This window comes from Eriocheir sinensis, chromosome 14 (genome assembly GCF_024679095.1).
Source record: "Eriocheir sinensis breed Jianghai 21 chromosome 14, ASM2467909v1, whole genome shotgun sequence".
In the NCBI taxonomy this organism is placed as follows: domain Eukaryota; kingdom Metazoa; phylum Arthropoda; class Malacostraca; order Decapoda; family Varunidae; genus Eriocheir; species Eriocheir sinensis.
Genome location: NC_066522.1, coordinates 4,407,625 through 4,422,059, shown reverse-complemented (window position 1 = coordinate 4,422,059; position 14,435 = coordinate 4,407,625). Strand labels below are relative to the sequence as shown.

Genomic DNA, 14,435 nt, shown 5'->3' with positions numbered 1-14,435 from the left:
CCTGGCCGGGATTGCAACTCGGCCCCGCGGAGTCGTAGCTAGACACGCTAACTACTGCACCACGGAGGCGCAGAAAAGGAAAGGAAAGGAAAAGGCGAAGGAAAACTAAGAGGAGGAGGGAGCAATGTTGGAGGTAGGGTTAATATTGTATAATTGGTTGGAGTGGGGAGGCAGAAGATAACGATTCAACGACAATAGAAGTAGCGTATAAACTTATCTGTCGACCGTTGTTGTCGTCTGAGAAGGCTTGCTGGATGGATTTTCTTACGGTGGCGGGTATGAATGTACGAGATTTGCGATCTCCGAGTCAGGAGTGCTGGCCACACGTTCAGCAGCCAGCTGCCGAGCCATGACTTCGTCTAAAGGGGCAGGTAGACCGGGGGGATGAAGGAGCTCTGTTACTGGGCATTCAAGAATGTAATGAATCAGCGGTTCCTGTTGCGGGTCGAGGCAGAGAGGGCAGGGGTCAGGTTCTCTATTGCTAATTTCAGCGAGTGTTGGAAATCCGAGGCGAAGGCGGCGCATCCGAGTTACTATGGCGTTCGGAGTGGAAGGTGGGACGTTGAGAGGTTGGTAGTTGGTAGCGGTCCTATACCAGGAGGTTAAGCTGGATCCTTGGTTTATGAGGTCTTGGTGATGGCTGCGGGTGAGATTGGCTGCGGCGGTGTTGAGCGTTCGCTGAGTTGTGGCCCAGCTCGGCGCCATATTCAGAGTGATGTTAGGCAAGGTCCGTGCAAGATTGGCCGCCCGGTCCGCCTTCTCGTTCCCTGCCAGTCCGACATGACTTGGTATCCAGTGCAGTAAAATATGCTTGCCCTGGGATGCAAGTCTCCCAGCTTGTAGGAAGATAGATGTTAGGAGTCGTTCATTGTCAGTGATACTGTCATTTTGGAGCACCTGGAGGGCAGATAGTGAGTCGGAGTCTATGACAATGTTGCTGTGGGGCTGGTGTGTGGCGTGGAATAGTGCCTTGAGTATGACTGCCAATTCGGTTTGTAGGATTGATGTCCCTTGGGAGAGACGTCTGAGCTCGCTATGTTCTTTGTAGGTGAAGGCTGCTCCTACAGAGCCGTCGTCACCAACAGAACCATCTGTATAGTAAAAGGCTGTGGAAGGGGCATCTAAAGAATCAAGTCTGTGTAGAGCCTCCTTTCGAAGCAGAGCGGGAAAGAAGGGCCCGCGCGGCACTCCGCCTGGTAGTGCGAATTCCAAGGTCGGGGGTGTCCTAGGTGGTGGAGAAGTGTACTGCGGGTGGGGAAGGTCTTGGCAGTCGAGTACGAGGGCTTGTGATCTTAGGCACTGTATAGTCACAGCAGCGTCGTGCACCCAGTCTCTATCAGCTGCTTCGTTCTGTGGCTGCCGTAAGGCCTGAACCAGCTGGGTGGAAATGGATAGATCGGGGCGAGTTCGTATTAATTTCGCTGCAGTGCACGCCGTCCCGGCCAATATTCGGTGTTGGAGAGAAGGTAGGCCGCTCTCTGCCCGAAGGTTTGCCACCCGACACCAGTTAGGTGCGCCCATTATGACGCGCAAACCATCGTTTTGGGCAGCCTCGAGCTTAGTCAGGAGTTGAGGGGAGAGGGAGTACAGGCATGGTGCACTATAGTCGATAACAGATCGTACGGCATGGACGTAGAAGGCTCGCAATACTCGGTATGAAGCCCCAGCACTGCGACTTGATAGCGCCCGTAGAATGTTAGTACGGGCTGCGGCTCTCTCACGCAGGTAGTGCACATGCGTCGCAAAGCTGAGGCGGCTGTCCAGCCATACGCCCAGGTATTGGTAGGTGGTAGTGAAGGCGAGCTGATTGCCACCGAGAGAGAGCGCCCCTTCAGGTTGTCGTCGCCCGAACACCATGACTCTGGTCTTGTTGGTGTTGATATTAAGCCCAAGCTCAGCACACTTCTCCCCTAGGCGTGCGAGGGCTAAAGGTGCCTGTTCGAAGCAATCCCACCTCTGAAACATGAGAGCGTGATCGTCTGCATAGCAGAGCACCTCGACCGTAATCAACGTCCATTAGGCCCTTCATCAGGACGTTGAAAAGAAAGGGACTCAGAATGCTGCCTTGGGGAGTGCCCTGAGCGTGGTGGTGTACAGTTGACACTTCTCCTTGAAAACGGACGCTCGCTCCTCGACCTTGGAGGAAGTCCCTTACCCACGAGAGCAGCCTCCCCCCGACACCCTTGCGCGCAAGGGCTGTCAGAATGACTAGGGGGCTCGCAAGCTCGAAGGCTTTTTCCAAGTCGATGAAAACAGCCATGCCGTGTCCTTGCCTCAACTCGCTGAGAAAGGATGTGATACAATTGGTGGCGCCAGTTTGAGGTAAATAAGCAAATAGGGACCGGTGTAGAGGTCCAGTTTGCCACTTCAAGCGAGCGAGGATAAGTCTTTCAGCAGTTTTCCCAAGGCAGCTGAGTAAAGATATTGGGGATCGGTTGTATTATGGCCGTTTTCCACGTGTTTGGTAGACGGCCTTGCTGCCAACAGAGACTGAGGAAGTCCAGCATATACCTTTCCCCGGTCTCTCCCGCGTGAGATAGCATGGAGTAAGTGACTCCGTCCGCCCCTGGAGCTGTGTCGCCACCATGCTTCACTGACCGGCGGAGCTCACTGATGGTGAAGGGGACGTCCGCTTCATCCTCCCTTAATTAAGCATGACTCGTTGACAAGGCCTGACCGTTGTAGGCCAAGTTGTTCTTGCGTCTCCCTCACATTATCTAGGAGACAGGCAGGAGAGGTGCGGGCAGCAAAGCTTGCACCGATTCGCTCTGCTTCAGCTTTGGGGTCAGGGTGAGTGGGTGGTCGGGGAGGACGGGAGCGAGACACAGAACGCAGTCTCGCCCACATCTTTCCTAGGGAAGAATGGGAGTCAAGACTACGGCACCACTGGAGCCAGGCCTCGTCCCGCAACTGTTGCTTGGTGGTAGAGGTGTGCCGCGCAACGGCCTGTAGGTATCGCCGATTTGGGGAGGTGGGGCGGCGGTGGAAGGCTTGGCGGGCAGTGTTGAGACGGTGATTCAGTTCTTTGACGCGGTGACAGTAAATCCAGCGGTCCCTGCAATGTCGACTGGGTAGCTTATTGTGAGGGATAGAGGCTCTGGCAGCATTTTGGAAGGCCTCGATGACTTGCCTCTCTAAGTTATCGAGGTGGTGAGTAGCTGGAAGGGAGTTGAGGGTACTTTCTAGAGTGAGGGTGAAAGCACTCCAGTCTGCCAGTTTTGTATTGAAGCGAGGAGGAGGCAGTGGAGGTGGTGGCAAGGTGTTTAGCGCCAAGTGGATTGCCACTCCATAATGATCGCTAGTCACAGTGGGGTGGACTGACCAGGTGGCGGTGTTGACGAGGGGCGTGGACACTATGGTCAGGTCGATGCGTTCTCCTCCAATATGTGTTGCCTGTGACACGTCATTAAGGAGGGAGACTCCTCCTGTTTCGGCTATCGTTTCAACGACGTGTCGACCAGTGACATTTTGGGGTGATGGGGAGCATAGACGTGGATGGTGGGAATTGAAATCCCCGCCGATTAGTGTGGGTTCCTCACAGGCGCTTGCAAAGAGCTCATCAATGTCCATGCTTCCGTGTTGGGGACGGTATATATTGTAAATTTTCAGGGGCGTCGATGGGAGCTGAATTCGTATTCCCTGTACTTCTACCCCATCACCACAGTAGATTGGAGGGCGCAAGTCTGTGCATTTGATGTGCTCCCTCACTAGGATGGCACAGCCTCTTGTCTGCCCCTTACTCTAGGCACGAGGAAGGATTGAAAACCTGGTAGGCGAAAGGTGGAGTTTTATGGAAGCAAAGTTTCTTGGAGTAGGAAGACGTCAATCTTGTCCTTTCTTGCTGTTTCAAGTAGGGTAGCGTACTTCGACCTGGCCCCTAAAACGTTCTATTGTCGACCGTCTCTCTCTCTCTCTCTCTCTTTCTCTCTCTCTCTCTCTCCCCTTCCCCTTCCTTGTTTCCCACTGTAACAGACGAGGGGACGAGGATAGCGCGTGCAATATAACCCGCTATTAAAGTTTGGCCACGGCTCGTTATATGTAAATCAAAACGCCTCCCTAAGCGTGTACGTGAAGAAAATAATAGTGACTCCTCCGCTGACTCGGGCTGCAAAAGAAAACGAGGGGGAACTGATGGCGATACGATATTATGAAGAGAGAGAGAGAGAGAGAGAGAGAGAGAGAGAGAGAGAGAGAGAGAGAGAGAAATACACGAAGGAAAAGGAAAACGGACAAAGATAACATAGCACAAAAAAAGACCGTGAAAACATAGGGACGAACAATAATAGCTAATAATACATGGACAAAAAGAAAAATAGACTACATGGAAGAAAATAAAATAAAAACGAGAAAACATGAAAGAAAACAAAAGGAAGGCAAAATTGATGGAAAGGAAAAAAAAAGATAGAGTATATGGAAGAAACAACAACAAACAAAAAAAAAAAACACTGAAAACATGGAAGAAAAAATGAAAATACATGAAAAGGAAAAAAGGGCGAATAGAAAATGGATAAAAAGGGGAAACAAAAGGAAAAAAGCGAAAAAGAAGGAAAGATGAAAAAGGAAAAAGGGAAAAAAGGAAAAAAATAGATTACAGGGAAGAAAAAAAAAAAAAAAAACTGAATACATGGAAGAAAAGACTGAAAATGCATGAAAAAAGGAAGATTAAGACAAAAATGGAGACGAGAGAGAGAGAGAGAGAGAGAGACAGAGACAGAAATGGAGACGAGAGAGAGAGCGAGCGAGCATGCACACACACAAACCCTATACATACATTTCTGCCTACCTGCGTCGTGTCCTGCGAGAAGATCACGGCATCCAGGTCACCACAGTTGTAGTGCGTGATGAGGTGGTCCGTGGTGTAGGTGAGCCGCCCTTCGCCCTCCCTCAGGATCTCCTGCTGCGCCAGTGTGTGGTTGAGCGCGAAGACCACCTGCAACACGAGGACCAGTCTGAGCTAACTCGTCATCATCGTCATCGTCAGCATAAGTTATTGGTTAGGAAGGAGAGAGTATGCGATCGTCAATAGTGGGAGACTTTTAGCCCGTCCAACCTCATATATGGGAAAATAAGGACGTTGAATGAGAAGGAGGAGGAGGAGGAGGAGGAGGAGGAGGAGGAGGAGCAGGAGAAGAAGAAGAAGAAGAAGAAGAAGAAGAAAAATAAAAAGAAGAAAAAGAAGAAGAAGAAGAAAAAGAAGAGGAAAAAGAAGAAGAAAAAGAAGAGGAAAAAGAAAAAGAAAAAGAAGAAAAAGAAGAAGAAGAAAAAGAAGAAGAAAAAGAAGAAGAAGAAGAACAAGAAGAAGAAAAAAAAAGAGGAAGAAGAAGAAAAAGAAGAAAAAATGAAGAAGATGATGATGAAGAAGAAATAGAAGAATATGAAGATAAAGAAGAAGCAGAATAAGGGGGTCATCATCAGTTCATCGGAGGACAATGGTATTTATTCTCCTATGTTTTTCAGTTCCGAATCTCACATGAATATACTTAATTCTGTTCCTGCAAAGGTTTCAATTCCACCCTCCACACCCCCGCTTCTTTGTCTGCCTTGACTTTCGATGCTCCTGATTTGCTATTGTTACGTTGACTGTCCCTTTGTTGTCGCCTCTAAATACAGATTAACGTTCAATATGCGCTGGGCCGGGAAGCCATGCATGCCCACCACGTATACACGCTGCGATACGGTGCTATTTATATATTTTCGCTAAATTGTATTATGATATGCATCCACCCCGGCACATTCGACACACATTATTTACCTCCCCAGCACACAAGGCCGGGTATAAATGGATGCTCGCCACATACACACGCATCAAAATGTCGGTGTCACTTGTACGTTTTTATTACATCAATGGAGGCCGATCAAGAGTAAAAAAAAAAAAAAAAAAAAAAAAAACATAACAGCCCGCTGAATGCTGCTGCCACAGTCATCGGCATATGAGTGGAGGGAAATCAGCTTTGGAAAGATTATTAATGTTTATTTCAGTTTTATTTTAAAGGATAGAGAGAAAGATACAATAGCTAAAGAAAATGAAATAAAAGATATTGATCGCATATCGCTGTTTCCACGAAGTAAGACTGAAGCTGCTAAAGAAAAATAATAATCTAATTAATTCTTGGTGTCTTATTTTTTTTCCTCCTGAGTCGAAGTTCCAAGAGAAAAGCAAGAATAGAAGGCTGGTCCATGGTGTTATACTGCGCCCAATCATGCACGCACGCCACCTTACGGTACATTTATATGTGTACACCTCTTCGAGTTGCTTGTATGTATTCACCCATGCATACACGACACATTCACGCCACATTAAGCCTTTGAAGACTAATTTAGCCACACCCCTTGCCACATTTCCGACTCTACCACTACCACACTACATGGCCCCAGTCCTCACAACACTATACTCAATACTATACTCTATACATTCATCATTCATCATTCATTCACCATTATATAAAAGCACCTTTTCGACTCATCACAATAAAACCCATATTATGCACTCACTCACACACACACACACACACACACACACACACACACACACACTCTCTCTCTCTCTCTCTCTCTCTCTCTCTCTCTCTCTCTCTCTCTCTCTCTCTCTCTCTCTCTCTCTCTCTCTCTCTCTCTCTCTCTCTCTCTCTCTCTCTCTCTCTCTCACACACACACCCACACACACACACCCACACACTCTCTCTCTCTCTCTCTCTCTCTCTCTCTCTCTCTCTCTCTCTCTCTCTCTCTCTCTCTCTCTCTCACACACACACACACACACACACACACATATACACAATATAAATTCTACACCTCCCAGCCTCAGAGACAGACATATATACAATTCATAAAACAGACCGAAAGCGACAAAGACACAGACCAACACCGTCAATTTATGCCATAGAAAGCTAAATTCTTTCTCCCTTTCTAAGCTACACTCCGAGAAAGTAGCAGTAATAGAAGTAGTAGCAGCAGCAGTAGTAGTAGTAGTAGTAGTAGTAGTAGAAGCATTATTATTATTATTATTATTATTATTATTATCAGTCTAAAATCTCCCCCCCCCCACACACACACACACAGGACAAAGGACACAACACACCATAAATAATCAATAAAAGTCCTCTCCTTAATAGAGTTTCTCAGTGTGCTATTTCGTCCCCACGCGGGATCCGGCCCACCGCAGCGTATTGAGTAGCCTTCCCCTAATCCTCCCTGTAGCTATCGGGTCACATTTCTCTCCGCAACACGACGAACGAAACAGATACTCAAGGACTGCTGCTGTTCGTGTCTATGGTACGGCTCCTGTCGCTGTTACTACCAAAAATCTTATAAATGGTAAGATGCACCACCCGCAGCAGCTCCTGTGGGGAAAATATAATCGGTCGACGATGGTGCCTCCAAAAGGCTGTGTGGAATATTATGTCCTAACCCTAACCTTCTGGAGAGGGTTGGGGCTATCAGTACACGGTAAGTCGACACGGTAAGTTTGGGTACAATTTTCCACAAAGCCGTTTAGCGGAGCCACCATCGACCGATTGCAATGGGAAGCTTCGAAGTGCTGCGTCTTTGCATTTGTAAGATCTTTGCTGCTGCTACTACAATTACTACTACTACTACTATTACGACGACGAAGTAACTATCTATATCCTCAATTCTGCCACATGTCACAATTATAGTCATCCCCCTAAAAAAATCGACTCCAGGAACGATAAAATAGAGGATGAACGAAAACCGGAGAAGTTGGACACTGGTTACTTCTACTAACGAATGTTTCAGACCCTTTTCATTTTAGTTCATGTTCTGGGGTAGGATTTATACTTTTCTGGCTGACTGTAAGGTAGTACACACACACACACACACACGAGCGAGCACTCCTTGTATCACTCTCCCTCTGCGGACACCCGATACCCTACGGTGCTCTTGTATAAACATCAAATAAAGTTTACAAGTTTTTATGGGCGTAAGGGGATCCGGCAATAATCTCTCTCTCTCTCTCTCTCTCTCTCTCTCTCTCTCTCTCTCTCTCTCTCTCTCTCTCTCTCTCTCATACACATACACATATACGTTCAAAAGGTATCCCACACAGTAAAGGAGAATTCGCTTGGAACGTTCACAAACCTATGTCATAACTAACGCATCATTTACAGTATATTAACACTCCTTTATATCACATGAGGCCACTACTGCAGAGGGTTGTGTCTCGTTATGGTAACAACGCTCTGGCCTCTGCTCTCTCGATATCTCCGACCTCCTCGCTCTCTTAGTTCTTGCCAGGGATACAGTGCTGATTTCTTTGATCTCGCAATATATCTTCGTCCCTTTTTTTGCTCTCTTTTTGCTCTCTCGATTCCTTTTGACTTCTTTGCTCTCTTACTTCTTTGGATACGTCGTTGATTTCTTTGCCATCTCGTGATATGTCTTCAACTTTATTACTCTCCTTGCTCTATCGACACATGTTTGAATTTTTTGGTCTTTTAGCTTTTTTCTTACATGTTTCTTTCTCTTGATATCTCTTTGAATTCTTTGGCCTCTTAGTTTTTAATATTTCTTGCTCTTTCGCGATATATCCAACTTTTTTCCTTTCACTTCTTTCTCTTGGTGTCTCTTTGAATTCTTTGCCCTCTTAGTTTTTAATATTTCTTTGCTCTTTCGCGATATATCCAACTTTTTTCCCTTCACTTCTTTCTCTCGATATCTCTTTCAATTCTTTGGCCTCTTAGTTTTTAATATTTCTTGCTCTTTCGCGATATATCCGACGTTTTTCCTTTCACTTCTTTCTCTTGATATCTCTTTGAATTCTTTGCCCTCTTAGTTTTTTAATATGTCTTTGCTCTTTCGCGATATATCTCTGACTTTTTTCCTCTTTTTCTTTTTCGATATCTGAGTTCTTTGCCCTCCTAGTTTTTAATATTTCTTTGCTCTTTCGCGATATATCTCCGACTTTTTTCCTCTTTTTCTTTCTCGATATCTCTGAGTTCTTTGCTCTTATAGTTCTTTTGATTCCTCTTTAACTTCTTAGCCCTCTCGCGATGTATCTTCAGTTTTATTTAATCTTCTCTCTCGACACCTCTTTGACTCCTTCTGATACATAGTGATTTCTTTTTCTCTCACGATATATATCTTCGGATTTATCATTGCTTTCTTTGGTCTCTCATGACACCTCTGCAGTCTGTTATAAGCAATGGCAACCTCTGTGTTAATCTACCGGCACGAGTAAGGCAAGGCGGAGCAGAGGGCGATGGATGGCGTGATAAGAGACGAGCTGAATGTGGACCAAAAGTGATATTCGCTAATTGGAGCCGCGGTCAATGATTGTGCGTTCCCATTGTCTAACCGGCTATAAACGACACCTCGTATCGACAAAGAGGTGATTAAGTACTTTGTTATCTAGTTTTCTTATAGCCAAAGTCAGCTCGTTCTTTGTTGCGTCCGTATTTCCTTTTATCTAATTGTGAAGTCCTTTTCTGGATGTTCGCTTTGTTCCTCACGAGTCTGTTATGCATGTTGGGGCGTGGGACTTGTTTTTGGGTATTACTTTTGTTCCTCACGAGTCTGTTATGCATGTTGGGGCCTGGGACTTGTTTTTGGGTATTGCTTTTGTTCATCACGAGTCTGTTAAGCATGTTGGGGCCTGGGACTTGTTTTTGGGTATTACTTTTGTTCCTCACGAGTCTGTTATGCATGTTGGGGCCTGGGACTTGTTTTTGGGTGTTACTTTTGTTCCTCACGAGTCTGTTATGCATGTTGGGGCCTGGGACTTGTTTTTGGGTGTTACTTTTGTTCCTCACGAGTCTGTTATGCATGTTGGGGCCTGGGACTTGTTTTTGGGTATTGGTTTTGTTCCTCACGAGTTTGTTAAGCATGTTGGGGCCTGGGACTTGTTTTTGGGTATTACTTTTGTTCTTCACGAGTTTGTTATGCATGGGACTTGTTTTTGGGTATTACTTTTGTTCTTAATGAGTCTGTTATGCGTGTGTGGGCCTGGGACTTGTTTTTGGGTATTGCTTTTGTTCCTCACGAGTCTGTTATGCATGTTGGGCGTGGGTCGCTTTGGGGTAATCCTTTTGTTCTTCACGAGTCTGTTATGCATGTTGGGGCGTGGAAGTTGTTTTTGTGTATTACTTTTGTTCCTCACGAGTCTGTTATACTTGTTGGGGCGTGGGTCGCCTTGGGGTAATCCTTTTGTTCCTCACTAGTCTGTTATACTTGTTGGGGCGTGGGTCGCCTTGGGGTAATCCTTTTGTTCCTCACGAGTCTGTTATACTTGTTGGGGCGTGGGTCGCCTTGGGGTAATCCTTTTGTTCCTCACGAGTCTGTTATACTTGTTGGGGCGTGGGTCGCCTTGGGGTAATCCTTTTGTTCCTCATGAGTCTGTTATACTTGTTGGGGCGTGGGTCGCCTTGGGGTAATCCTTTTGTTCCTCACGAGTCTGTTATACTTGTTGGGGCGTGGGTCGCCTTGGGGTAATCCTTTTGTTCCTCACGAGTCTGTTATACTTGTTGGGGCGTGGGTCGCCTTGGGGTAATCCTTTTGTTCCTCACGAGTCTGTTATACTTGTTGGGGCGTGGGTCGCCTTGGGGTAATCCTTTTGTTCCTCACGAGTCTTCTATGCCTTTGGAAGCCTATCGACAGATCTAACGGCCGTGTACGTAGTTTTCGCCGTCCGGTATTTGGTTGCTCCTTTCCATCCCTTCTTCTCACGTCCTTTTCTTCAGTTTCTCACTTCTTCCTCTAATAATTCCTCCTGTTCTTAAGTCGCTGTCACTTACTAATATATATTCGTCCCTACCCGGCTCGTTTCTGAAAATGTAGTGACTCAGTACAGAGTCACGACCGTATTATTAAGACACCCACAACAGGAAATTACACGCTCGAGGTTACCGGCAAATTGTCAACTCTTGTTATATCGAGGGGAATGATCGTCACTGTTTTCTGGAGTTCTTCTCTTTCTTCTTTTCCTTCCAAATCTTCAGTTCATGTCCCATCCCCTCCCTTTCCTTAGTGGGTATTTTTTTTTTGTTCCCTTTCTTCAATCACCCCATTTCCCTATTTCGATTTTTCCCGTTCTTCAGTCGTTGTAACTTATATTTTTGTCCCTTACCCGCTTGTTAGTGAGGTTTCTGCTACCTAATTTAGAGTCGCGACCCATACTCTAAACACCTACTCCAAGAAGCTACAGGGTCATGGCACGGGACGCTATCGACGGATCTTGTTATGTTTAGAGAGGGAAACGGCTGGCACTGTTTTTTTGCATTCTTTTCCTTCTTTTTCTCCCAGTTCTTAAGCTCCTATCGCAGTCCCTCCCTTTCAGTGATTTCTCTTGTTAATTCCATCTTCGTTTGGTTCCTTTCTCCAGTTTCTCATTACTTATTCTGATTTCTCCTGTTCTTCAATCGCTGTCAGTTACTATTATATTTTTTCTCCTTAACGGGTTTATTAAAGAACGAACACATGATTTTAGCGACGATACAATCACGGCCTGATTCACCTGCGCAGTCCTCGTTACGACATCCTTTCCCAGCCACATGAACCACCTGCAATTACTGATCTGGCAGGTAAGAATTAACTGTCTGCCGTAATTAATAACACCTTACAAGCCATTCAAAAACAGAACCTCACACTTCAATGTCAACAGAAAAAAAATATAGAGAGATAGATATAGATAAGAAACATATATAGATTAATACAGGTTACGCCCGCAAGGAGGGAGAGAGTGACGTGGGAGGGAGAGAAAGAGAAGAGCGGATGAATTAAAGATAGAGAACGAGAACAAGAGAGCAACATTCGAGAGCAGGAGGTATTCAAGAAGATGGAAGAAAATAAACAGAGAATAAGTAAGGGAGAGCCCCTTGACTGCGGATTTCCTAAAGTCAGGCATCACCAAGCTACAGGAATGGAACAAAAAGTGGCTGCTACAATTCAGTGAAGAAAAATATAAAGTCCTGCACACTGGGAGGGGATATCCAGCATACCAATACCACATAGGAAACACTCCACTATCCACCACAGAGGCAGAGAGACAGCTGCAATGAAAGCTAGAAATCAATGCCAAGACCTGGCCCCACTAGTATTAACCACAGTGGTGTGAAGAATTAAGAGTAGAAGAATAGAGTGGCAAGGGAAGAAAAGGAGATGAAGCAAAGAAAAATAGATGAAAGGTGGAGAAATATATATATATATATATATATATATATATATATATATATATATATATATATATATATATATATATATATATATATATAGATGATAGATAGAGATAGAGAAGAGAGAGTGTGTGTGTGTGTGTGTGTGTGTGTGTGTGTGTGTGTGTGTTGCCCGCTAATCTCCCACCAAGTCTGCCTCCTCGTAAACCAGGAAGAGAAGCACCACGGATTAAAGGTTTATTGTGTGCGAGCTCCTCCTCCTCCTCCTCCTCCTCCTCCTGCTCCTCCTCTTCTGCGCTTATTCCTTTTCCTTTATCTGCTTTCTTTACTCATTCCTTTTCATGTTCTTCTCCTCCTCCAGTTTTTCCTCCTCCTCCTCTTCCATCAGTTCTCATCATTCCTTCCTATACATCTCTTTTTCCTCCTCCTCCTCCTCCTCCTTCTCTTCTGCTCTTATTCCATTCCTTTATCTATTTTCTTTACTCATTCCTTTTCATGTTCTTCTCCTCCTCCTCCTCTTCCATCACTTCTCATCATTCCTTCCTATACATCTCTTTTTCCTCCTCCTCCTCTTCCTCCTCCTCCTCTTCTGCTCTTATTCCTATTCCTTTACTGTTCTCTTGATTCCGTTCTCTTCACGTTCTTCTCTTCCTGTTCCTCTTCCATCAGTTCTCATCATTCCTTCCTCTGCATCTCTTTTCCCTTCTCTTCCTCTTCCTCGTTTCGTTTCTTACACTATTTTTCCTCAACCTCCTCTACTTCCTCTTTTTGTTCCTTCTATTTCCTCTTCTTCTACTGATGGTAATGTTGCGCCTCCTCCTCCTCCGACTACTACTACAATCTCTCTCTCTCTCTCTCTCTCTCTCTCTCTCACTCTCTCTCTCTCTCTCTCTCTCTCTCTCTCTCTCTCTCTCTCTCTCTCTCTCTCTCTCTCTCTCTCTCTCTCTCTCTCTCTCTCTCTCTCTCTCTCCTTTCCTCCATGCTGTGCCTCTCTTTGCTCACTCTCGTAAAATTAATATAAATACGAGAGCTTATTTTTTCTTCCTCGCCTCCACTGCCGCCTCCATCATCACTACCTCCCCCGTCCTCCTCCTCCTCCTCCTCCTCTCTCCTCCATCCTCCATCCCTCCTCCTCCTTCTCCTCCTCCTCTTCCTCCTCACTCTAACATGTGACATAAAACACACACACACACACACACACACACACACACACACACACACACACACACACACACACACACACACACACACACACACGTCATCAGCTTGAGCTCTTTTTTTCTTCAATGTGTTATTTATCTCTTTGATCCAGCGGCGCCTGGCTGGCTAACTTTTAATTTGATTTTAATTTTTTTTTATTCTGCCTTAATGGCAGTGAATTTTTAAGTTGAGGAAGGGCGTGCGGGATTTGGGAGGAGGAGGAGGAGGAGGAGGAGGAGGAGAAGGAGGAGAAGGAGGAGGAGAAGGAGGAGGAGGAGGAGGAGGAGGAGGGGGGGGGAAGAGATGGAAGAGTAAGAGAAGTGTTAATCTTTCTTGCTACCAAATATTCTGAAACGATTGTGCATTATCCTTATTATTATAATTCATTAATACAATCATTATAATTATTATTATATTGTATAATTGCTGTAACACTTGTTGTCAATGTTGCATATTTAGCAGCAGTAGTTGAAATAGTAACATAAGTATTCGTAATTGTAGTAGTAGTGTAGTAGATTTTGGTAACAGTGCCGGGATTGGAGAGACCAGTTTGGGGTGCTGGTAACACTGGAAATATGAAAGCTAGATTTTGGCATTAGTGACACTGCAGAGAGAAAAAAAATAAATGTTCGGTGTATTGGAATTACGCGTACTGCAGATACATGAAGAAAATTGTTTGGGGAGATTGTAACGATGCATAGAATAAAAAAAATAAGTGTTGGTAACGATGTAGGAACGAAAAAAGCGATTTCTGGTGTTGGCAACACATCATAATTGAAATGGTGTTGTTTTGTTACCTGTTACGCCTCAGTAATAGAAAGAACCTGTTCCGCGTGTTTGGAACTTTGGAAACACGTAAAAGAAGCTGTTTAGGTTTAGCTCATACAGCAATGGTGAGAGGTAGCTGTTTGATGTTTTGGTGATGCTGTAAGGATTAAAAGGAGCTGTTTTGGTGTTGGTCATACAGCAAGGGTGAGAGGTGGATGTTTGATGTTTAGGTGATGCTGTAAGGATTAAAAGGAGCTGTTTGGGTGTTGGTCATACAGCAAGGGTGAGAGGTGGATGTTTAATGTTTAGGTGATGTTGTAAGGATTAAAAGGAGCTGTTTGG

At 45.3% G+C, this 14,435-nt stretch overlaps 1 protein-coding gene across 1 annotated transcript in view; it reads right to left on the bottom strand.

The window, feature by feature from the left end:
* The window catches only part of LOC126998306 (metalloprotease TIKI1-like), a 126,421-nt gene that overhangs the window by 24,784 nt on the left and 87,202 nt on the right, over positions 1 to 14,435 (bottom strand). The window contains exon 5 of the mRNA XM_050859793.1: positions 4,784 to 4,930. Coding sequence (XP_050715750.1) covers positions 4,784 to 4,930 — 147 coding nt within the window. The remainder of the gene's footprint in view (positions 1 to 4,783; positions 4,931 to 14,435) is intronic.